The following is a 23,233-nucleotide window of genomic DNA, read 5'->3' as shown; positions in this document are numbered from 1 at the left end:
CCCCAATCTATGTTCTTCAGTTCCCGCCTAATATTGTCATAATTAGCCTTCCCCCAATTTAGCACATTCATCCTCGGACCACTCTTATCCTTGTCCACCAGTACTTTAAAACTTACTGAATTGTGGTCACTGTTACCGAAATGCTCCCCTACTGAAACATCTACCACCTGGCCGGGCTCATTCCCCAATACCAGGTCCAGTACTGCCCCTTCCCTAGTTGGACTGTTTACATATTGTTTTAAGAAGCCCTCCTGGATGCTCCTTACAAACTCCGCCCCGTCTAAGCCCCTGGCACTAAGTGAGTCCCAGTCAATATTGGGGAAGTTGAAGTCTCCCATCACCACAACCCTGTTGTTTTTACTCTTTTCCAAAATCTGTCTACCTATCTGCTCCTCTATCTCCCGCTGGCTGTTGGGAGGCCTGTAGTATACCCCCAACATTGTGACTGCACCCTTCTTATTCCTGATCTCTACCCATATAGCCTCACTGCCCTCTGAGGTGTCCTCTCGCAGTATAGCTGTGATATTCTCCCGAACAAGTAGCGCAACTCCGCCTCCCCTTTTACATCCCGCTCTATCCCGCCTGAAACATCTAAATCCTGGAACGTTTAGCTGCCAATCCTGCCCTTCCCTCAACCAGGTCTCTGTAATGGCAATAACATCATAGTTCCAAGTAGTAATCCAAGCTCTAAGTTCATCTGCCTTACCCGTAATGCTCCTTGCATTAAAACATATGCACTTCAGGCCACCAGACCCGCTGTGTTCAGCAACTTTTCCCCGTCTGCTCTGCCTCAGAGCCACACTGTCCCTATTCCCTAGTTCTCCCTCAATGCTCTCACCTTCTGACCTATTGCTCCCGTACCCACCCCCCTGCCATACTAGTTTAAACCCTCCCGTGTGACACTAGCAAACCTCGCGGCCAGGATATTTATGCCTCTCCGGTTTAGATGCAACCCGTCCATCTTATACAGGTCACACCTGCCCCGGAAGAGCTCCCAGTGGTCCAGAAAACGGAAACCCTCCCCCCTACACCAGCTGTTTAGCCACGTGTTTGTCTGCTCTATCTTCCTATTTCTAGCCTCACTGGCACGTGGCACAGGGAGTAATCCCGAGATTACAACCCTCGAGGTCCTGTCTTTTAACTTTCTGCCTAGCTCCCTGAACTCCTGCTGCAGGACCTCATGCCCCTTCCTGCCTATGTCGTTAGTACCAATATGTACAACGACCTCTGCCTGTTTGCCCTCCCCCTTCAGGATTCCCTCTACCCGTTCGGAGACATCCTGGACCCTGGCACCAGGGAGGCAACATACCATCCTGGAGTCTCTTTCACGTCCACAGAAGCGCCTATCTGTGCCCCTGACTATAGAGTCCCCTATTACTATTACTCTTCTGCGCTTTGACCCTCCCTTCTGAACATCAGAGCCAGCCGTGGTGCCACTGCTCTGGCTGCTGCTGTTTTCCCCTGATAGGCTATCCCCCCCGACAGTATCCAAAGGGGTATATCTGTTCGAGAGGGGGACAACCACAGGGGATTCCTGCACTGACTGCCTGCCCTTTCTGGTGGTCACCCATTTCTCTGCCTGCACCTTGGGTGTGACCACATTTACATAACTGCGATCTATGACGCTTTCCGCCACCTGCATGCTCCTAAGTGCATCCAATTGCTGCTCCAACCGAACCATGCGGTCTGTGAGGAGCTCCAGTTGGGTGCACTTTCTGCAGATGAAGTCACCCGGGACGCTGGAAGCCTCCCGGACCTGCCACATCTCACAGTCAGAGCACAGCACCCCTCTAACTGACATTGCGTCAATTAATTAAAATTAAAATTTGTCTCTTTTTTTTTTTAAAATACTTTTTTTTTTAAAATTGCAAAGTTACTGTCAACTATCTGTTTCCTAGCACTAGATTTCTAATAGAAATGCGATAGCTAACTATAATACTCTCCGATCTCTGGCTTAGATATCCTCTAAATTATAATTAAGTTATTATGTTTAATTAGTTCCCAAATACTCAAATATTTTTTAAATTTAGGTTAGAATCCCAACCAGCCACTCAGGTCACAGCTTTTCTGTGATGTCGCTTCAATTTCCCCCCGACACACACAATTTGAAAAAAGGTATAAAAGTAAAAATCACTTACTTGCCTTCTGAGTGTCTGAGATGTTCTCAGGTTCTCTCGCTGACAGAGACTGCTCCTCCACCACCGATCCTTGACCTGCACAATGCTAATAATATAATATGGCACTTACCTTACACCAATGGGTCTTATTATTAGGTTAGAGGAGGAGGGCGGGTGGGAGACACTACACGTGTAGTGTCTCGGGTTTCCTCTCCACCAGAATTTATTGGTTGGGGGGGGGGGGGCACTTGCCAGAGGTAGAACTTCCGGTTCCCGCCTTATATAAAAACAAATAAAACTGAAAAGAAGAACAGACACGGGACCAGGCAAGGCTTTTTAAACTAACTACTCACCTCCCAGAAGGCCCCTGCGCACCGCTGCCGCCGAAATCCAAAGGGCTGCTCCTGTAAAGGTAAGTGGTTTTAAATTCACTACTCACCTCCCAGAAGGCCCCTGCGCACTGCTGCCGCCGAAATCCAAAAGGTTGGTTAAATTGTCAGAGTCTTCATCTGATGGTGCAAACAATGTGGGTGGACTGTCATTGTCTTGCTGTTGTCCTGCATTTGGGCTTGGACTGTCATCATCGCTTTGTTCTTCACTGTAGCATGATAGACCGCCATGGTCGTCCTGCTGTGCACTGGAGCGTGGTAGATTGTCATAGTCTTCTTGCTGTTTACTTGAGCATGGCAGACTTGCATCGTCTGCCGCTAGTTGGTCAGGGGAGGTTGCTAGGTCTCATGGTCTTGTTCCTGCAAGGACTGCGCGTTGGAGTCTTGCGTTGCTTCTATCGTGGAGGCTGTCCACGAGCTCGCTGCGGAGGCTTGTGACACTGGAGTCACTTCTTGTTCATGCAAGGACTGCGGTGTGGAGTCTTGCATGTCTTCTTTCGTAGAGTCGGGAACCCTGAGAGGTGCGTGGACCACGCTCTGTGTGGCATCAGGCTGCTTTCTTTGGGCTTGTACCGCTCTGTCTCTTGCTGTCAGGCCGCAGCATAATCCTGCCCTCATGAGTCGGGATGTCATATCTGCTGGGCTTAAGATCCTCAAATCCGAAGAACTCGTCGTCAGGATCGTCAATGTGCAACACGTCTAGTTGCGGATCGGATTTGGTACTGGGGTAGCCCCCCAAGGTGAAAGGTTCGTCTGAGTCGTTGTCTTCTAGGACCATATCATCACCGTTTGCGTCGGAGCTGGCATTGGGCTCATGAAGTCCAGAGAAAATGTCAAGGTCGGTATCAAAGTTTTCAAGGTCGGAATCATCGGTTTGGGCGTAGGTAACTGCTTGTTACAGGGTTCTCCGGAGGTTAACTTCATTTCCTGGTTCAATTTGAGGCATTGTGCTGTCATTCCAGGTGAAAGAAGGTTGTTTTACGGCTTTAAAAGATTTTTTCTTTGACTTGGGATGTTTCCCCTTTAAATGGGTGTGGTCCGAGGCCTCTGACGTCATGATGCATGTGACATCATATGTAGGAAGCGTTTGCGAATGCGCAAATCGCTGTTCCTGTGCCAGTGGCCGTTTTCGGGATTGCGCATGCGCGGCGTCTCGCGCCTGTGCAAACGGACCTTCCCGTTCTGTGCGCTTCACGCGCAAGTGCAGTCCCTTTAGAAATATGGCCGCCGATCAAAATTGTTTCTCTGCTCCGGGATCTCGGCTTCATGGTGAGTACTGGCGCTTCTCTTACCTTTTCTTGCTGGTTGGAGTGTGTTTTCCTCACAGTATTTGCCAAATTTGTCCAGGACTGCCTGGAAGTCACTCCTGTTTTCCCCTTTGGAGAACTTGAATTTTAAAAAGATTTCTTCTGCTCTCGCACCGGCTATGGTGAGCAGAAGCTCTGTCTTTTCAACATTGGCCACGTCTTTTAGGTCGACTGCTATCAGGAAGATTTCAAACATTTGCCAGAATACCTGCTAGTTTTCGCGGAGATCGCCGTGGCACTGGAGCTTCTGCGGAACCCGGATCTCAAACATCGTGCCTGGGTATTGTTGCTGGTTGTCACTGTACGCTGAGGTATGGCTATCTGGATTGAAACAGTTCACTTTGGTACCATGATTTGTTATATTGTAGGTGTAACATAAGCGGCTTCCTTGTGGTGCACTTGACAAAGGAAGGTTCAGACGTGGAGATAATTTCAACACGTTTATTAAACTATTTACTCTTCTATTACTCGGGTTCGACACTACTGCTGATCCTACAATAGCTACCCAGACTGACTAACCAGTTGCTGCAATCCAAGTGGTGGGAGTGATATTGAATCAACCCTGTGTCTCTACTCACTGACTGTCTCCACTGGAAAGAGGCAGATCATGTGTGTGGTGTCCTTTATATATGGGTTGGTGTAATGCCCTCTTGTGGTCGTGTCACCTCTGTGTGTATCGTGAATGGCCATTGGTCGTGTCCTATCTAACTGATCTAGTGGTTGCGTGTGTGTGTGTGTGATGTCTCTGGTGCTCTCTCTAGTGTCTAGCTAGCCTACATGTATTTACATTGATGCACATCACCACAGGTTGGACCCAGCGTAGGTGAAGAGGGAACTGTGATGAAATGTGCCTTTATGCAATATAATGTGAAGTGCTCGGCTGAGCAAGGGTTATCATGGGACTGGAGTGTGGCACTGCCCACAGTGTGATGTATGTAGTCACGTGGTCAGAACAGTCTATAAAGAGCTCTGTAAGCAGCTAGCTTGCATGTTGGAAGTTACACCGTGCAAGACCATAATTGGAATTCTTAAATGGTTAAAGCCTACCAATAAAGGTGTTTATGTTTAAACACATAAGCCTCAAGATCTCATTAATTAGTCATGACCACTGCAATATAAATAACCCATATTAGGTACATAATATGACAGGAACTAGCAGCCTCCACAAATCATGGCATATGTGAACTTTCAAAGAACAAAGAGGAAGGAGCAGTGCTCCGAAAGCTAGTGTTTGAAACAAACCTGTTGGACTTTAACCTGGTGTTGTAAGACTTTTTACAAAGAAAAGTACAGCACAGGAACAGGCTTCCAAGCCTGCGCCGACCATGCTGCCCGTCTAACCTAAAACCTTCTACACTCCTAGGGTCCATATTCCTCTATTCCCATCCCATTCATGTATTTGTCAAGACACCCAATAAATGTCACTATCGTACCTGCTGCCACAACCTCCTCCGGCAGAGAGTTCCAGGCACCACTACCATTTGTGTAAAAAAACTTCTCTCACGCATCTGTAAACTTTGCCCCTCGTACCTTGAACCTATGTCCCCTTGCAATTGATTCTTCCACTCTGGGAAAAAGCTTCTGACTAGCCACACTGTCTATGTCCCTCATAATTTGTAGGCTTCTATCAGGTCGCCCCACAACCTCCGTCTTTCCAGTGAGAACAATCCGGGTTTATCCACCTGTTGCATATGGATGTGCTGAGCGCTCTGGAGGGAGCTGGTCCACAATCCTTGTGCCAAAATTACATCAATGATGACATGCATTCATTGTCATTCATCTCAAGAGGCTTGGAATATAAAAGCAGGGATGTACTTCTGAAGCTTTATAAAGCATTAGTTAGGCCCCATTTAGAATACTGTGAGCAGTTTTGGGCCCCACACCTCAGGCAGGACATACTGGCACTGGAGCGGGTCCAGCGGAGATTCACACGGATGATCCCAGGAATGGTAGGCCTAACATACGATGAACGTCTGAGGATCCTGGGATTATATTCATTGGAGTTTAGGAGGTTGAGGGGAGATCTAATAGAAACTTACAAGATAATGAATGGCTTAGATAGGGTGGATGTAGGGAAGTTATTTCCATTAACAGGGGAGACTAGGACCCGGGGGCACAGCCTTAGAATAAAAGGGAGTCACTTTAGAACAGAGATGAGGAGAAATTTCTGCAGCCAGAGAGTGGTGGGTCTGTGGAATTCATTGCCACAGAGGGCGGTGGAGGCCGGGACGTTGAGTGTCTTTAAGACAGAAGTTGATAAATTCTTGATTTCTCGAAGAATTAAGGGCTATGGAGAGAGAGCGGGTAAATGGAGTTGAAATCAGCCATGATTGAATGGTGGAGTGGACTCGATGGGCCGAATGGCCTTACTTCCACTCCTATGTCTTATGGTCTTATGCCACACAAAGGTGTGCTATCTTACAAGAGGAAAAATGAGGAAGGAACCAAATTCCAATGTTCCAACCGACATAACATGCAACTCCTCTCAAGCGCTTTCTTCTTGGTGCAGGAGAAGCTTCGACACAATCGAGCAGAACGGGAGAAGACCGAAGAGGGTGCAACCACATCTGAGGGCTCCGATTTTGAGGAGAGGGTATCAAAGCCCGTGGGAGTTGAGCAGGTAAGAGCCATTTGTGATGGGGAGCTTGGCCTTGTGTGTCAGCTTACGGTTTCTCTTCCCACTACTTTTAAATTTTGATCAGCCCTACTAAGGGGCTGGTTTAGCACAGTAGCTTAACAGCTGGCTTGTAATGCAGAACAATGCCAGCAGCGCGGGTTCAATTACTGTATCGGCTTTCCCGAACAGGCGCCGGAATGTGGCGACTAGGGGCTTTTCACAGTAACTTCATTGAAGCCTACTTGTGACAATAAGCTATTATTATTACCTACGCTCCCCAAGTAGATATTAGCAGTACTCATTGTCTAAACATAAAGAGGTAGATGACTACACTAGTCTGTGTGGAACAGAATAAAATAAGTTAGCATTGTGCCAGGTTCATTTGTGCTGAAGCAGTTTGCTCCTGTGAATTTCTATGATTTTTCAATCTTGGTTGGCCTGGTGAATTCAAGATCGAGTCTGCAAGCCTTGGAGGTTCAACCAAACGTAGAACTTTATTTAGAAGACGTTAACACTACAAGCTGCAATATTAGACTGCCCGAGGGAACAACTGATCATCATACAATCGTTCTCTTAAAGTATCCCTGTTGAGCTACAAAGCTGCTTGTGAGGGGACAAGAAGCACTATGTTATAAGATGACCAAATCTGAAGATTTTACCCACTCTCTACTGTTTTCTCCGATGACATTGACTTCATGATGGCAACTTCAGACCATTTTGAATTAGCATCAACTAGAATGAAAAACAAGTGCCCTTCCAGCATCTGGCTTAATAAACATGCACCTGTACCAGGCCTCTTCTGGCCATTCCCACGGATGCAACAAGACTAATGGCGGCAGGTTCCACACTTTTGCTCAAGCCAAACACATTCCTGCCTTATTCTCGACTTTGGCAACTAGCCCCAGCAACCTTAAAGATAGATAGTTTTTTGAAGAATAAAGGGATTAAGGGTTATGGTGTTCGGGCCGGAAAGTGGAGCTGAGTCCACAAAAGATCAGCCATGATCTCATTGAATGGTGGAGCAGGCTCGAGGGGCCAGATGGCCTACTCCTGCTCCTAGTTCTTATGTTCTTATAAACAGCCCCAGGCTATCTCCTTCATCCTTACAATACCACAGTGGGATTTGTGTGATACACGTTTTCTTAATAATGGTGGAATGATGGCTCTCATTCCCCAGAGGAGGCAACCTGCCTGTATAGATTTAACTTAAGTCTTCGGGTGGAATATGGCGTTAATTCAAGGTTTGCTCCTTAAGTCTTGCCTCAAAGCTCCATGTCCATAACCTCTGACAGTGCTGTATCACTTCTAATATGCTCCTGTCCTGCGGTTACAGGACACTTATCTACTTACTCAAAATAGAAAATGTTTCCATATGAACCCCTTATCAATGAACTATTTGGTAAGCGTAATCGGCATAGTCCATCTGCGTTCCCATTAAAGTTTGACTGACGATACTTGATCATGTATGTGTGTGCTGACAAGAGCAATTCCCATGTATGCATTCTGCTCGCTGCCAGTGATGGAAACCCGGTATGAGGCGCAAAAATCTTTGTTAGTGGGTGATGGTCCGTCAATAAAGTGAATTTCCTCCTATCCAGGAATTGGTAGAACTGTTTTATTCCAAAAATGATTCCCTCGGGATTCTTTCTCTATCTGCATATAAGTGCTTTAGGCTTTATTCAAGATCCTTGATATAAAAGATATTAGCTTCTCTTCACCTGTGGATGTTATGTGGGGAACCATGTCCGAGCAATCCCCCCCCAAACCTCCTCCCCCAGTGACTAGGTCATCAATCAGTGATAGAGGGTACTGCTCTGCACACAGTACAGGGTTAATAGTGACTTTAAAATTGCCACAAATGCGTACAGATGGTCTCGCTAATGGGTTTAAGGACTCCCGTTCTGACTAGCCATTCTGATTCTGCCTCTACCTTAGGTCTGATTGTGTATGGCACTGAACTAGCCTTTACCCATATCACCTGATTTTCTTCCTTGATGTTGAGCTTTACTGAGATATTCTCCATGCTTCCCAGCTCATTGTTGAAGACAATGGCATGTTTCTTCAAGATTTTGGGTGGGCCAAATTCAGAATCCGTCATGAGATTTATCTCAGCCCAATTTAATCTGATCTTTCTTCAGCCAATTCTTTCCCATTAGTGCTGGATAATTGCCTTTGGCTACGTGCAAGGGCAGTTCTTCTGTGTGTCCATTTAATTGCACTGCTACATCAATATGCCCCCCCCCCACCAACGGAATCACTTCTCCAGTGTGGGTTTTAACACTATCTTCGAAGGTTGCAGAATAATATGTTGGAGCTTTTCTTGATAAACAGTCTCTGGCAGCAGAGAGATGGATTCCCCAGAGTCAACCTCCATCTTCACCAGCTGGCCATCCAGTATTAGAGTGACCCAATATTGGTTTGTTGCACTAGCAATAGCTAGTACATTTAATGACTGTGAATCGAGTTGCTTCTCATGTCCTTTTTGTACCATGTGCATGGTTTTTCCATGATTCAGCTTGCCATTTGTTTTATGTGGCTCTTGCTTCTTGCAACTTTTGCCTGAAGCTTGTTCCTTTTTCCAACAAGCGTCCTTTCTGTCACAATTTCTGCACATGATAACTGCTGCTGAGTATCCGTTTTTTGCATACCTATGGCAAATGTGAGTCTGTGTTTGCGTTCAAGTTTCAACCGACATCTTGTGAATTCTGGTGCTTGAACTGAACAACTGTTGAGCTTCTTTGGCTGCTAATTCCATGGATACAGCAACTTCCAAAGCTTTCCTTAAGGTCAGGTTGCTTTCAGTTAACAACCACTTTTGAATAGCTTCGCTCCTTAAACCACAGACTAATCTATCTCTGATGGTATCATTTAACACATCCCCGAATTTGCGATGTTCAGCCAGTCTTTTCTACAAACTGTGTAATTGGTTCACCTTCTTCTTGGTTGTGCTTATGAAACATAACAGGTTAGGTGGAATGGCTATGCTAAATTGCCCCTCAGTATCCAAAGATGTGTCAAATAATAATAATAATAATCACTTGTTGTCACAAAACAAGGCACAACCCGAGCACAACCTGCTTCCCTTTGTGTTTTACAACACTCCTCTAAATCTGTTGCTGCAGGGTACTTGTTACTCATGGCTATCGAGTTCATTTTGGGTGGAGCACCTGATGGGCTTCTCTCCAAGGTAATTTCCTTCAGAGTTTTCGATGATTTTTCGTTTCCTCCGGTGGCTGAAACTCGCTAGCTTTCATATAGCAATGATTTCAATGATTTATTATTCTTCAGGTGCCTACCTCGTCACCAGTTTTTATTTGGTGGATTGAGTCTGCAGGACTTGGAGGTTCAACCAAAATGTAGAGGTTTATCTAGAAGATGTTAACACTACAGGTTGCAATGTTAGACTGCCTGTCTGCCGATGAAAGCGGCTGATGGCATCACTCAATCGTCTCGTAAAGTGCCCCAATTCAGCTAAAAGGCTGCTTGTGAGGAAACACTAAAAACACAATGAATACACAACAGTTGACAAACAAGGAAGGGCACCAAGTGGAGTCAAGGCACGAGTCCAGAGTAGGAGATGTAAGTGCAAGAAGTGAAAATGTACCAAATCTTATTCTTAATATTTTCTTTGTGACCCGGATAGTTTGGTCATAATTTCCAGACAAAACACTGTCCTAAAAACAGTGAGCCCTCAGATATATCACAAAGAAAGAACTATTGTTTATTTGCTTAAACTACATCTTTACAACTTTAGTTACAATACGGTGGAGTTTTGCTTCAACTCACCCTATGGGTGTAATTCAGCGGCCTCATCATGCCTGACTTAGTGTCGAGGCCGTTCATTCATGCGAGAGGCCTGCATTGAGATTTGCAATGCTCGAAACAACTCAAGAGATTCAACGGAATCTTGAGGCGCCGTTGGGTGAGATCCAGACGCACATATTTAAATAAGGCATTAGTCTCATTTAAATATGCGCTCGCCCAATTCACCCGGGATTCACCGGCCTCGCCAGTGAGGCCTCAATTCGGCGCCATTTGGTACTGGTTCACAAAGTCGTGAAGGTACATTTTGGGATCTTGCTGGGGCGTTGAGGCTCCCGGGTGGTCTTGGACAGGGACAGGTAGTATCCTAGCACTCCCACTGGCACTTGGGAACCTTGGTATCAGCTTTCTGTCAGCTTAGCACTGCATCCTGGCACATCTGTGCCAACCAGGCACTGCCACGGTGCTAAGCTGGCAGTGCCAAGGTGCCTAGTTGCCAGGTTGCCCATGCCAGGGGTTGGGCCCAGGGCGGCTTTTCCTATAAGTGGGTTGGAGGGGGAGCTCGAGGACCACGGAAGAGGTAAGTTGGGCAAAATGGGGAGAGGGGAAGGGGGGAGAGGAGACGGTCCTGAAGCCGTGATAGGGATGCAGAAGGGAGGTCGAAAGATCAGGCTGTCTTTGAAAATGGTGTCCCGATCTGCGTGCTAAACTCGCCAGTGCAGGAAATTACTTAAAGAGAGGCCTTGACGGTATTAGGATATTGTCTGTCTGTCCTGTGTTCCCCTTTAATGCCCATCCTGCTGCCTGTTCTGATATTCATTGTTTGGGTTAATTTCTGCAAAGGTTTTGCACCCTTTGGATTTCTGTTTAAATTGGAGTCTTTGGACACTGGGAAAACCTTCCCTTTCAGATGGGCTTATCCGAAAACATCCCTTTCAGGTTCTGTGGCAGAATCTGTGATAGCATTTGAAAGACTAGGCAAGTAGCCAATCAGTGCATATAGCATTTTCAACCTTCTCCTATTGCGGCTTGTGGGTGGTGAAGCCAGTCAGTAACTTTGAGGGAAGAAGGCAGGTCTTCTGGAGAAGTGCCATCTTTTGGCCAGTTCTGTTAAGAAGCCAGCGAAGTAAGGACCCAGAGGTCACCATATCTCCTTCTCTCTCTCTCTCTCTGTGTTGGATGAGTTTAAGAAGCATTGAAACTAAATCTGTGAAGACATTTCTGTGTTAAAGGAGCACCGACAGCAACAGATCTGGGAAAGAGATCTTGGGCGTCATTCTCCGACCCCCCGCCGGGTCGGAGAATGGCCGTTGGCCGCCGTGAATCCCGCCCCCGCCCAAGTCTCCGGTACCGGAGATTGGGCGGGGGCGGGAATCAGGCCGCTGGTTTCTCCGGCCCGAATGGGCCGAGGTCCCGCCCAGAAATTGCCTGTCGCGCCGGCGTAAATCAAACCTGGTATTTACCGGCGGGACCAGGCGGCGTGGGCGGTCTCCGGGGTCCTGGGGGGGGCATGGGGCGATCTGACCCCGGGGGGTGCCCCCAGGGTGGCCTGGACCGCGATCGGGGCCCACCGATCTGCGGGCGGGCCTGTGCCGTGGGGGCACTCTTTCCCTTCCGCCTCCGCCACGGCCTCCACCATGGCGGAGGCGGAAGAGACTCTCCCCACTGCGCATGCGCGGGAAACTGACAGCGGCCGCTGATGCTCCCGCGCATGCGCCGGGAAACTGACAGCGGCCGCTGACGCTCCCGCGCATGCGCCGCATTTCCGCGCCAGCTGGCGGGGCAACAAACACCATTTCCGCCAGCTGGCGGGGCGGAAATCCCTCCGGTGTCGGCCTAGCCCCTCAATGTTGGGGCTAGGCCGCCAAAGATGCGGAGCATTCCGCACCTTTGGGCCGGCGCGATGCCCGTCTGATTGGCGTAGTCTTTGGCGTCAGTCGGCGGACATCGCGCCGTTGGGGGAGAATTTTGCCCCTTGAGTGTGAAAGTACAAGTTTTCACAAAGGTCAGTAACCTTCGAACTGTGTGTGTCAGACTCATCTCAGAGTCTTTAATATCTGTGTTATTCTATTCCTCACCGTCCCTTACCTGGTGTCTGTCTTGTGCGTGTCTGGGCAGAGGGTGGGACGGGATCTTGGGATTAGGTAGTCTGGTAGATGGTTTTCCTGTTATTTCCTTATGTATTCATCTTTTCTCCTTTTTATTAATAAATAGTTTGTTAATGTTTGACTTATAAATCTGGTGTCTGTAACTCATTGGCACGGTCAAGGGTTAAAGATCTTCGAAGAATATGGATTGTTGGTTAATTCACTTATGTTGGGACTCCGGGGTCTGTAGGGCTGGAATTGACCGCGCACTTGACCAGGGTGTCGTAACAATGGAGCGTTCCTTGCCAAGGCCACAAAAAACTGCAAAGTGCTGTTGAATTCTCAGAGCTGCAGGCACTGAGAAACACCCCACTAAACGTACCGTTCAGCGGACTTTAACTTGAATCTGCTGAATGGAGCCCTATATTTCAGTACTCTACAGTTTAAATGCTTTCTTTACTGATCTGAAATCTTTTTTGCTTAAACTGTAAACTGACATTGTGATGCAGGGTAAAAAGAATCAAGATATTTAAAAATGTAACTTCTTCTTGCAGGAAAAGGCATTTTAAAGAAATAAATTCATATGAACTAAGATGGGGCACTCCAATCTAATTAACATTCAAACAAGCTTTCAAAATGCCTGAAGGAAACTGTCAAAAATAAATGTCCTGTCAACAGAAGTCTTCAAACATCACAACTTTCTGGAATCTAGCAAAGATTAATACTCTGCATGTTAATCTTTGATGAACTGTTTTATTTGAAGAGAAAACATTCCTGACAACTTCAATTTTCAGGGATATTTCTCTGACATTCGGATTTGACTTGTAGGGTTCCAACCATTGATGAAAGGTAGAGTGAACCTATGCATATATTTAATCTCATAAGAATTCCTACTTATACTTCAGCAACATGTATTTTCTATAAACAGACAAACAAGTAAGAGAATTCAAATTTTGCTGCAAATATTCTTGAACTTAATTGGCATGATTTTTAAAATAGGATTTCATTTTGTGGACAGACCAAAGCTGAGTCTCATAAAATCAATTCTATAAAAAAACTACAGCATTACATTCATTTATAATGAATAAGTTACAAATTAAGTGAGTCAGGAATGGGAGGAAGAATGGCAGTAGAAATCTATTTACCAGATTCGCCCCTGTCTCCACGAATGACGTTCCATCTTCGCGCAATATCGATGTACAAGATATCAACGGATGCCATGGACAGGTTACTATTGCTAAGTTTACAGGTCCTTCAATATAAAACCAGAAGAGGCAGGTGGATGTAAGGTCATGCCCAATAATGTACATGGAAAATGCAGCCTTCTATTAATTGCAGACTAAATGAAATATGGGGAAAGTTTTCCAATCCCATCAAACAATGCTGTGTACTAAAAAATAACAAACTTAAACAATGATTACTAATGCAAAGTACATTTTGTTCAGATAAGGAAATTTTATATCATCCGGGTTCCTCTATAAATGGGAAACTCCTTACTAGAAAATTTGCAATAAAGCATCAATGGGGAATCTCTTAATTATACAATATACTGAAACAGAGTAAATCAACTTTTCTGTTCTGTTAATGTCCTACTTAAGGTGGTATATAGTAAAACATCTTCTGGAGCTTCACAGACAGAAATGCAAGGTTGTAATGGAGATAATAGAATAGGAGAGATATGTATGAAGGAGCATTTTAAAGGTAGGGAGATAGGTTTAAAGAGGGTGCATCAGAGCTTAATGCTTACATGGCCAATAATCCTGTTGCCAATGACAAAGGAAGCTGGGGATGCACAAGAGACCAGAGTTTGAGGAAATGACAGTTCTCTGCAGGTTATATGGCTGGAGGGGATTAAAATGCAATGAAGAAGGATATAAAATAATCAAAATTGAATAAATAGGCTGGATTCGCCGTTGGCAGGATTCTCCGTTTCGCCAGCAGTGCACCCATGCCCTTGGATTTCCCGACGGCTTGGGGGTGTCCACAATGTCCGTTGGCAGGATTCTCCGTTTCGCCAGCAGCGCACCCATGCCCTTGGATTTCCCTACGGCTTTGGGGTGTCCACAATGGGAAACTCCATTGGCCGGCTGCAGGGATGGAGAATCCCACTGCCGCACCAGAAAATGGGTGCAGTGGGATGGAGAATCCCGCCTCACAACTTTAAAGAAAGATCTTCATCACTTCATTTGCCATTTTTATTCATTTTCAGGATGTCTTGATTTATGGTCTATCAGAGGTCTGACGAAGAATCATACAGACTCGAAACATTAACTCTGTCTCTCTCGCCACAGATGCTGCCAGACCGGCTGAATTTAAGCCAGGCAATTTCTGTTTTTATTTCAGATTTTTAACATCTGCAGTATTTTGCTTTTATATTAGCAAATAATTCACTTCCTTATGTGACAATGCCTACACAGGTATGCCGTCAATGTATAATTGTTTTTATCCTCAACAGCAGTCAAAATGTAATCAGTGTGCTTTTATGTTTAATTTATCCAAAAAAATTAAACTGATTTTTTTGGTTGGTTGTAATTTTATCATTTTTCAAATTTTAACTTGACAGTAATGCAGGTGGCAAATCTGGATTACTGATCGAATGGATTGCTCTGAACTTTTCGTATTATAAATCATATTTCACTTTCTTGCTGCTGCATTTTTGTTGTATGGGAATTATATTTTCCCATAGCATGTGAAAGATTTTGCAGAAATTGTCAAACAATAGAAAATGGCTGTTGATTAATTTGAAAAGATAAAAAAAGTCCTTGTTTTACGCCTGATAAAACAAAATTTGATATTAAAGGCTGTAATAATGTGGATTCACTGACCTGATAAAGGTGCGAAATCCTGTTGGGCCAAGTTTCATGGTTCCTTTAATGCCTAGAAATCTGATAAACAGTACTGCGATACGGTCCACAATCAACAGGTAGCCGAACTGTCTAGAGTACTTAGGGAAGACTTGCTTCAGACAGTGGGGTGCCAGGTTCTGCTCTTTGTTGGATGGGTTATCGGTTCTGTCTTGTGCTTCAGCTTCGATTACCTCCTCCTTTTCGTTTTCTGCTGAATATTCAGCAGAGATTGATCTATATGTGGAAGGTATAATCAGACCCCAGTTATTACTGGCTTCCTTTAGTATTGAGTTTCAACTTTATTAATTTTAGTTTATGACATTTAAGCTTTGCATATTGCATCTTTTGATACAAAATAGGTCACATCAATCAGAACTAAAAATTATTTCTTATTGTGATGAATTATTTCACATTGCACAACATTGAGGGAGAAAAGCCCCAATAATAACAAGGACAGGTTGCGCAGGCAGTAGAGGGGCGGAACTTTCTGGTGGTTTCCCCCATGGCATGGAGTTTGAATATTTTTCTCGACTGGATCGCAATTTGCATGTCAAATTGGAATGTCAGACTTGGTTTACAGTCAGGCAGGGAGCACCTTGTAGGAGGTCTTGGCTGCAGGCTGGGAGTTAACAGCTGCCACAGGGAAGGTTGGGAATGGGAGCTTCCAATGCCCAACCCCAGGAAGAGGAGTTTTGATCTTACGCCACAGGATATTGTACACGCCGATAGAGAGGGCTAAGGGAGCTAGGGAGAAGCACTTTTGTTTCTGCTGGACCACAAGCCATGCTGTAAAGCACTTAACTTCTTCCAGAAACAGTCCTCTCTACCTTTCACCTGCCAGGTTTCCTAAGGCTGGGGAAATCTGGATATCCAGGATTTAACCCATAAATCAGTTAAATTCAGAAGCTGCCAACTTTATAAAAATATTTTCTTTTTAAAAAAAAATATATTTTATTCACATTTTTTCCAGTCAAACAAAACAATACAAAGGTTTACCTTTTTACAACAATAAAACAATATATATATAACAGTGACCGTTTTAACAAATAAATAAATAATATATAAACTAAATGGCAACTGCCATAACAAAAATAATAACTCTCCAGAGATAAAATCAAACAATCCAATATACATAACCAAGTACAAATATCTATACAAAAACACCCCTGAGGACCTGCCCGAGCCCTCCCCTCCCACCCCCTCCCCCCTGGGTTGCTGCTGTTGCCTTCCCATTTCCTTTATCGTTCTGCGAGGTAGTCAATGAATGGCCTGGTGAACCCTTGAGCCGAACCCCTTAGTGCGAACTTTATCCGTTCTAGTTTTATAAACCCTGCCATGTCATTTATCCAGGTCTCCACGCCCGGGGGTTTGGCTTCCTTCCACATAAGCAATATCCTTCGCCGGGCTACTAGGGATGCAAAGGCCCAGACATCAGCCTCTTTCACCTCCTGCACTCCCGGCTCTTCTGCAACCCCAAATATAGCCAACCCCCAGCCTGGCTCGACCCGGACTCCCACCACCTTCGAAGCACCTTTGCCACCCCCACCCAGAACCCCTGCAGTGCCGGGCATGACCAAAACATGTGGGTGTGGTTTGCTGGGCTTCTCGAGCATCTCCCACACCTATCCTCTACCCCGAAGAATTTACTGAGCCTTGCTCCGGTCATATGCGCCCTGTGCAAAACCTTGAATTGTATCAGGCTTAGCCTGGCGCACGAGGACGACGAGTTTACCCTACGTAGGGCATCAGCCCACAGCCCCTCCTCAATCTCTTCCCCCAGCTCTTCTTCCCATTTCCCCTTCAGCTCATCCACCATGATCTCCCCCTCGTCCCTCATTTCCCTGTATATATCCGACACCCTACCATCCCCCACCCATGTCCCTGAGATCACTCTGTCTTGAATCTCCTGTGTCGGGAGCTGCGGGAATTCCCTCACCTGTTGCCTCGCAAATGCCCTCAGTTGCATGTACCGAAATGCATTCCCTTGGGGCAACCCATATTTTTCCGTCAGCGCTCCCAGACTCGCAAACGTCCCGTCTACGAACAGATCTCTCAGTTGCACAACCCCAGCTCTCTGCCATGCTCCAAATCCCCCATCTATTCTCCCCGGGACAAACCTATGATTATTTCTTATCGGGGACCGCACCGAGGCTCCCGTCCTTCCCCTATGTCGTCTCCACTGCCCCCAAATACGTCTCCGTATATTCGTGTTCAGCTGTCTCCCCTTAACGAACCCAGTTTGATCCTCGTGGACCACCCCCGGGACACAGTCCTCTATCCTCGTCGCCATCACCTTGGCCAGCAGCTTAGCATCTACATTTAAAAGGGAAATGGGCCTGTAGGACCCACACTGCAGCGGGTCTTTATCCTTCTTCAAAAGGAGCGATATCGTCGCCTCCGACATAGTCGGGGGCAACTGCCCCCTTTCCCTGGCCTCATTAAAGGTTCTCATCAAAAGCGGGGCCAGTAGGTCCATATATTTCCTATAAAATTCCACCGGGAATCCATCCGGTCCCGTGGCCTTCCCCGCTTGCATGCTCCCAATCCCTTTTACCACCTCCTCCATCTCAATCTGTGCTCCCAGTCCCGCCCTCTCCTGCTCCTCCACCTTCGGGAATTCCAGCTGATCCAGGAAACACCTCATTCCCTCCTTCCCTTCCAGGGGCTGAGCCTTATATAACCTCTCATAGAATGCCTTGAACACCCCGTTCTATCTCTCCACTCCCCGTTCCATCTCTCCCCTCCCCGTTCCATCTCTCCCTCCTCATCTCTCACCCCACCTATCTCCCTCGCTGCTCCCCTCTTCCTCAATTGGTGGGCCAGTAGCCGACTCGCCTTCTCTCCATACTCATCCTGTACACCCTGTGCCCTCCTCCACTGTGCCTCTGCCTTACCCGTGGTCAGCAGGTCAAACTCCACATGTAACCTTTGTCTTTCCCTGTACAGTCCCTCCTCCGGTGCCTCTGCATATTGCCTGTCCACCCTCAAAAGTTCTTTCAACAATCGCTCCCTTTCTTTACCTTCTTGCTTCCCTTTATGTGCCCTTATGGATATCAGTTCCCCTCTGACCACCGCCTTCAACGCCTCCCAGATCACTCCCACCTGAACCTCCCCATTGTCATTAAGCTCCAAGTACCTTTCAATACACCCCCTCACCCTTAAACATACCCCCTCATCCGCCAATAAGCCCATATCCATTCTCCAGAGTGGGTGCTGTTCTTTTTCCTCTCCTACCTCCAGGTCTACCCAATGTGGAGCGTGGTCCGAAATGGCTATGGCCGTATATTCCGTCCCTACCACCTTCGGAATCAGTGCCCTTCCCAAGACAAAAAAGTCTATCCGTGAGTATACTTTGTGAACATGGGAGAAAAATGAAAACTCCTTACTCCTAGGCCTACTAAATCTCCAGGGGTCTACCCCTCCCATCTGCTCCATGAAGTCCTTGAGCACCCTGGCCGCTGCCGGCCTCCTCCCGGTCCTGGACCTCGATCGATCCAGCCCTGTATCAAGCACCGTATTGAAGTCTCCCCCCATTACCAACTTTCCCGCCTCCAGGTCCGGGATACATCCCAACATGCGCCTCATAAAATTTGCATCATCCCAGTTCGGGGCGTATACGTTCACCAGAACCACCGCCTCCCCTTGCAATCTGCCACTCACCATCACATATCTGCCCCCACTATCCGCCACTATGGACTTTGCCTCAAACAGTACCCGTTTCCCCACTAAGATAGCCACCCCCCTATTCTTCGCATCTAAACCCGAATGAAATACCTGTCCCACCCATCCTTTACGTAGTCTGACCTGGTCTATCAGTTTCAGATGCGTATCCTGCAACATAACCACATCTGCCTTTAATTTCTTTAGGTGTGCGAGTACCCGTGCCCTTTTACTCGGCCCATTCAGCCCTCTCACGTTCCACGTGATCAGCCGGGTTGGGGGGCTCTTTACCCCCCCTTTGTCGATTAGCCATCCCCTTTTTGAACCCAGCTCCTCACCCGGTTCCCACGTACCCGTATATCCCCCCGACGGTGCCCTCCCGCCTCGACCACCCCATCCCATAACAGCTCCCCCTTCTCCTTAGCAGCAGCAACCCAGTTAACGCCCCCCCCTCCGCTAGATCCCCCTCTAGCGTAGTTGCACCCCCCATGTTGCTCCCAGAAGTCAGCAAACTCTGGCTGACCTCGGCTTCCCCCCTTATCCTCGGCTCCCACTGTGCGAGGCCCCCTCCTTCCTGCGTCCCTGTTCTCGCCATAATTACCATAGCGCGGGAACAAAGCCCGCGTTTCCCACTCGGCCCCGCCCCTAATGGCCGGCGCCCACAGTTCCTCATGCTCCCCCCCCACCACAACATGGGGAAGAGAGAAAAGTTACAGGATCACAAAATTAACATTGAAAAATCACCCCCCCCCCGTCCCCTGTAATCACACCAGCACTTTGTCCCAAAAGCTCTTTCTCTCGCCAGACTATTCCAGCTTCTCGTCCACAATGAATGTCCACGCCTCTTCTGCCGTCTCAAAGTAGTGGTGCTTCCCTTGGTGTGTGACCCACAATCTCGCCGGTTGCAACATTCCAAACTGGACCTTCTTTTTGTGAAGCACCGCCTTAGCCCGATTGAAACTTGCCTTCCTTCTCGCCACAATCTTGGTATACGCGGATCACCGCGTTCTCCCACCTCCAGCTCTGAGTTTTCTTCGCCCATCTGAGAACCGTCTCTCTGTCATTGTAGCGGAGAAACCTCACCACTATAGCTCGAGGTATTTCTCCAGCCTTTGGTCTTCGCGCCAGAACTCGATAAGCTCCCTCCACCTCCAAAGGGCCCGTCGGGGCCTCTGATCCCATTAGCGAGTGAAGCATCGTGCTCACATATGTCCCGACGTCCGCCCCTTCTGCGCCTTCAGGATGACCCAGGACTCTTAAATTCTTCCTCCTTGAGTTATTCTCCAGCGCTTCCAACCTCTCCACACACCTTTTATGCTGTGTCTCGTGCGTTTCTGCCTTCACCACCAGGACCTGTATTTCATCTTCGTTTTCAGCAGTCTTTGCCTTCACGACCCGAAGCTCGAGCTCTTGGGTCCTCTGCTCCTCTTTTAGTCCTTCAATCGCCTGCAATATCGGGGCCAACAGCTCCTTCTTCAACTCCTTCTTCAGCTCTTCCACACAGCGCCGCAGGAACTCTTGCTGTTCCGAGCCCCATAGCAAACGGCCACCTTCCGACGCCATCTTGCTTTGAGCTTCCCTTCCTTGCCGCTGCTCCAGAGGATCCTCCGCAATCCGGCCGCTGTCCTCTCCCTTTTCCATGCCTGTCCGGGGGGGATTCCCTTCTGGTTTACCGCACAGTGTTTTTGCCGTTTAAATTGCCGTTGGGGCTCCTATTAAGAGCCCAAAAGTCCGTTCCAACGGGAGCTGCCGAAACGTGCGACTCAGCTGGTCATTGCCGCACCCGGAAGTCATAAAAATATTTTCAATGAGAACCAGCATCTTTGTAGCCGCCCATCCCCTGTCCGTCGTCTGTTAAACCTGGAAGTGAGTAGTTTGGAGTCAGGTTTGAGATTTTAAAAATCCCATTGGCTTTCAACACACCACGTTTTGGAGGTTATGTTTCATGCCAAAATGAAGAAGTGGCATAGATTCATAATCTGACAAATAACTCTTTATTGCAGAGGCCGTGCAGGCTGCGTTGGTAAGTATGTTCAAGGCTGAGATAGACAGATTTTTAATCAGTGAGAAAATCAAGGGTTATGGGAATAATGCGGGAAAGTGGTGTTCAGGATTATTACATCAGATTAGCCATGATCTCAGTGAATAGCGGAGCAGACTCGATGGCCAAATGGCTTATTTCTGCTCCTACATCTTGTGGTCATATTTTGGAATCACTGACAGTGTTGAGAACTTTGCACCATTCGGTATTTCAGATGAAAAACTCAATTTATTCAAAATTAGGAAGGTAGAATCACCCACCTGGCTGGTTACCATTGACCAGAAACTGAACTGGACTAGCCATACAAATACTGTGACTACAAGACTCCCTAAGACCTGTCCAACATTAACAAGGCACAAGTCAGGAGTGTGATACCATAGAATCCCTACAGTGCAGAAGGAGGCCATTCGGCCCATCGAGTCTGCACCGACCCTCTGAAAGAGTACCCCACCCAAGCCCACTTTCACATTCTAGTCCTATAACCCTTTAACCTAACTTACGCATCCCTGGACACTAAGGGACAATTTAGCATAGCAAATCCACCTAACCTGTACATCTTTGGACTGTGGAAGGAAACCGGCGCACCTGGAGGAAACCCACACAGACACGGGGAGAAAATGCAAACTCCACACAGACAGTGACCCGAGGGCAGAATTGAACCCGGGTCCCTGGCGCTGTGAAGCAGCAGTGCTAACCACTGTACCACCGTGCCACCCCACTTGCCTGGATGAGCTTGCTGAGAAGGGGAGTAAATTTAAAAAAAAATCTTACTGTTGGGAGTTTCCAGCTGAATCCGGTCGGAGTGAGGACAGAGTGACTGCTGGGTAAGTAGTAAAAATTTAAATTGTTTGCGCAGGCCCATAACAGCTGATTGCTGTTCTCGTTTGGGGCACAGTGGTTGCTGGTTAAGTGTTTTATTTTTACCTGTATTTAAGTTGGGCAGTTTCTAAACCTTAGACACTACACTTGTAGTGTCCCCCACCCTTCCACTTCCTTTAACCTAAGGGGTAGAGTGAATAACAGGTAAGCTCTTTCTTTCTTTTTCTTTTTTTATCTAGAGGGGATGGCAGGGAAGGCAGTGCAATGTTCCTCCTGCAGAATGTTTGAAGGTGAGGGACGCCATCAGTGTCCCTGCTGATTTCACCTGTGGGAAGTGCACCCACCTCCAGCTCTTCAGAAACCACATTAGGGAACTGGAGCTGGAGCTGGATGAACTTCAGATCATTCGGGAGGCAGAGGTGGTCATAGATAGTAGCTTCAGGGATGTAGTTACTCCGAACAATCAAGGTAGGTGGGTGACGGTGAGAGGGGCTGGGAGGAAGCAGTCAGTGCAGGGATCCACTGTGGTCGTTCCCCTCAGTAACGAGTATACCGTTTTGGATACTGTTGATGGGGACGACCTACCAGGGGTAACCACGGTGAACGTATCTCCAGCACTGAGTCCATCCCTGTGGCTCAGGAGGGAAGGAGGGAGAGCAGGAGAGCAATAGTTATTGGGGACTCGATAGCTAGAGGGACAGATAGACGGTTCTGTGACAGCGAAAGAGACTTATGGATGGTATGGTGCCTCCCGGGTGCCAGGGTCCGTGACGTCTCGGACCGTGTTTTCAGAATCCTTAAAGGGGAGGGGGAGCAGTCACAAATCGTGGTACACAACGGTACCATCGACATAGGTAAGAGAAGGGACGGGGATTTAAAACAGGAAATTAGGGAGCTAGGGTGGAAGCTGAGAGCCAGGACAAACCATGTTGTCATCTCTGGTTTGTTGCCAGTGCCACGTGCTAGTGAGGTGAGGAACAGGGAGAGAGTGCAGATAAACACGTGGCTGCAGGGATGGTGTAGGAGGGAGGGTTTCAGGTACGTGGATAATTGGAGCACATTCTGGGGAAGGTGGGTCTTGTACAGACAGAACGGTTTGCCCCTGAACCAGAGGGGCACTAATATCCTGGGAGGGAAATTTGCTACGGCTCTACGGGGGGGGGGGGCTTAAACTAATTTGTCAGGGGGCTGGGAAAACGAGCTGTGTTCCAGAAGCCAGTGTCGAGAGTAGTGAGGTACTGAGGAGGGTATCAATGTCGCAGGAGTGTACTGGCAGACAGAAAGGTGGGTTGAAGTGTGACTACCTCAATGCAAGGAGCATCCGGAATAAGGTAGGTGAACTTGGAGCATGGATTGGTACTTGGGACTATGATGTTGTTGCCATTACGGAGACATGGTTAGAACAGGAATGGTTGTTGAAAGTCCGGGGTATAGATGTTTCAGTAAGAGTAGGGAAGGTAGTAAAAGAGGTGGAGGAGTAGCATTGTTAATCAAGGATAGTTTAACGGCTGCAGAAAGGCAGTTTGAAGGGGATCTGCCTACTGAGGTAATATGGGCCGAAGTTAGAAATAGGAAAGGAGCGGTCACA

General features: G+C 47.3%; 1 protein-coding gene across 1 annotated transcript in view; it reads right to left on the bottom strand.

Annotated features, from left to right (window-relative positions):
• Nucleotides 1-23,233, bottom strand: part of ttll11 (tubulin tyrosine ligase-like family, member 11) — a 270,098-nt gene that overhangs the window by 8,662 nt on the left and 238,203 nt on the right. The window contains exons 7-8 of the mRNA XM_072488539.1: nucleotides 15,105-15,359; nucleotides 13,425-13,531 (exon numbers count right to left, since the gene is read on the bottom strand). Coding sequence (XP_072344640.1) covers nucleotides 13,425-13,531; nucleotides 15,105-15,359 — 362 coding nt within the window. The remainder of the gene's footprint in view (nucleotides 1-13,424; nucleotides 13,532-15,104; nucleotides 15,360-23,233) is intronic.

This window comes from Scyliorhinus torazame, chromosome 22 (assembly GCF_047496885.1).
Source record: "Scyliorhinus torazame isolate Kashiwa2021f chromosome 22, sScyTor2.1, whole genome shotgun sequence".
Classification (NCBI taxonomy): domain Eukaryota; kingdom Metazoa; phylum Chordata; class Chondrichthyes; order Carcharhiniformes; family Scyliorhinidae; genus Scyliorhinus; species Scyliorhinus torazame.
The sequence above is the reverse complement of the archived record's forward strand: the minus strand, read 5'-3'. Positions and strand labels throughout refer to the sequence as shown.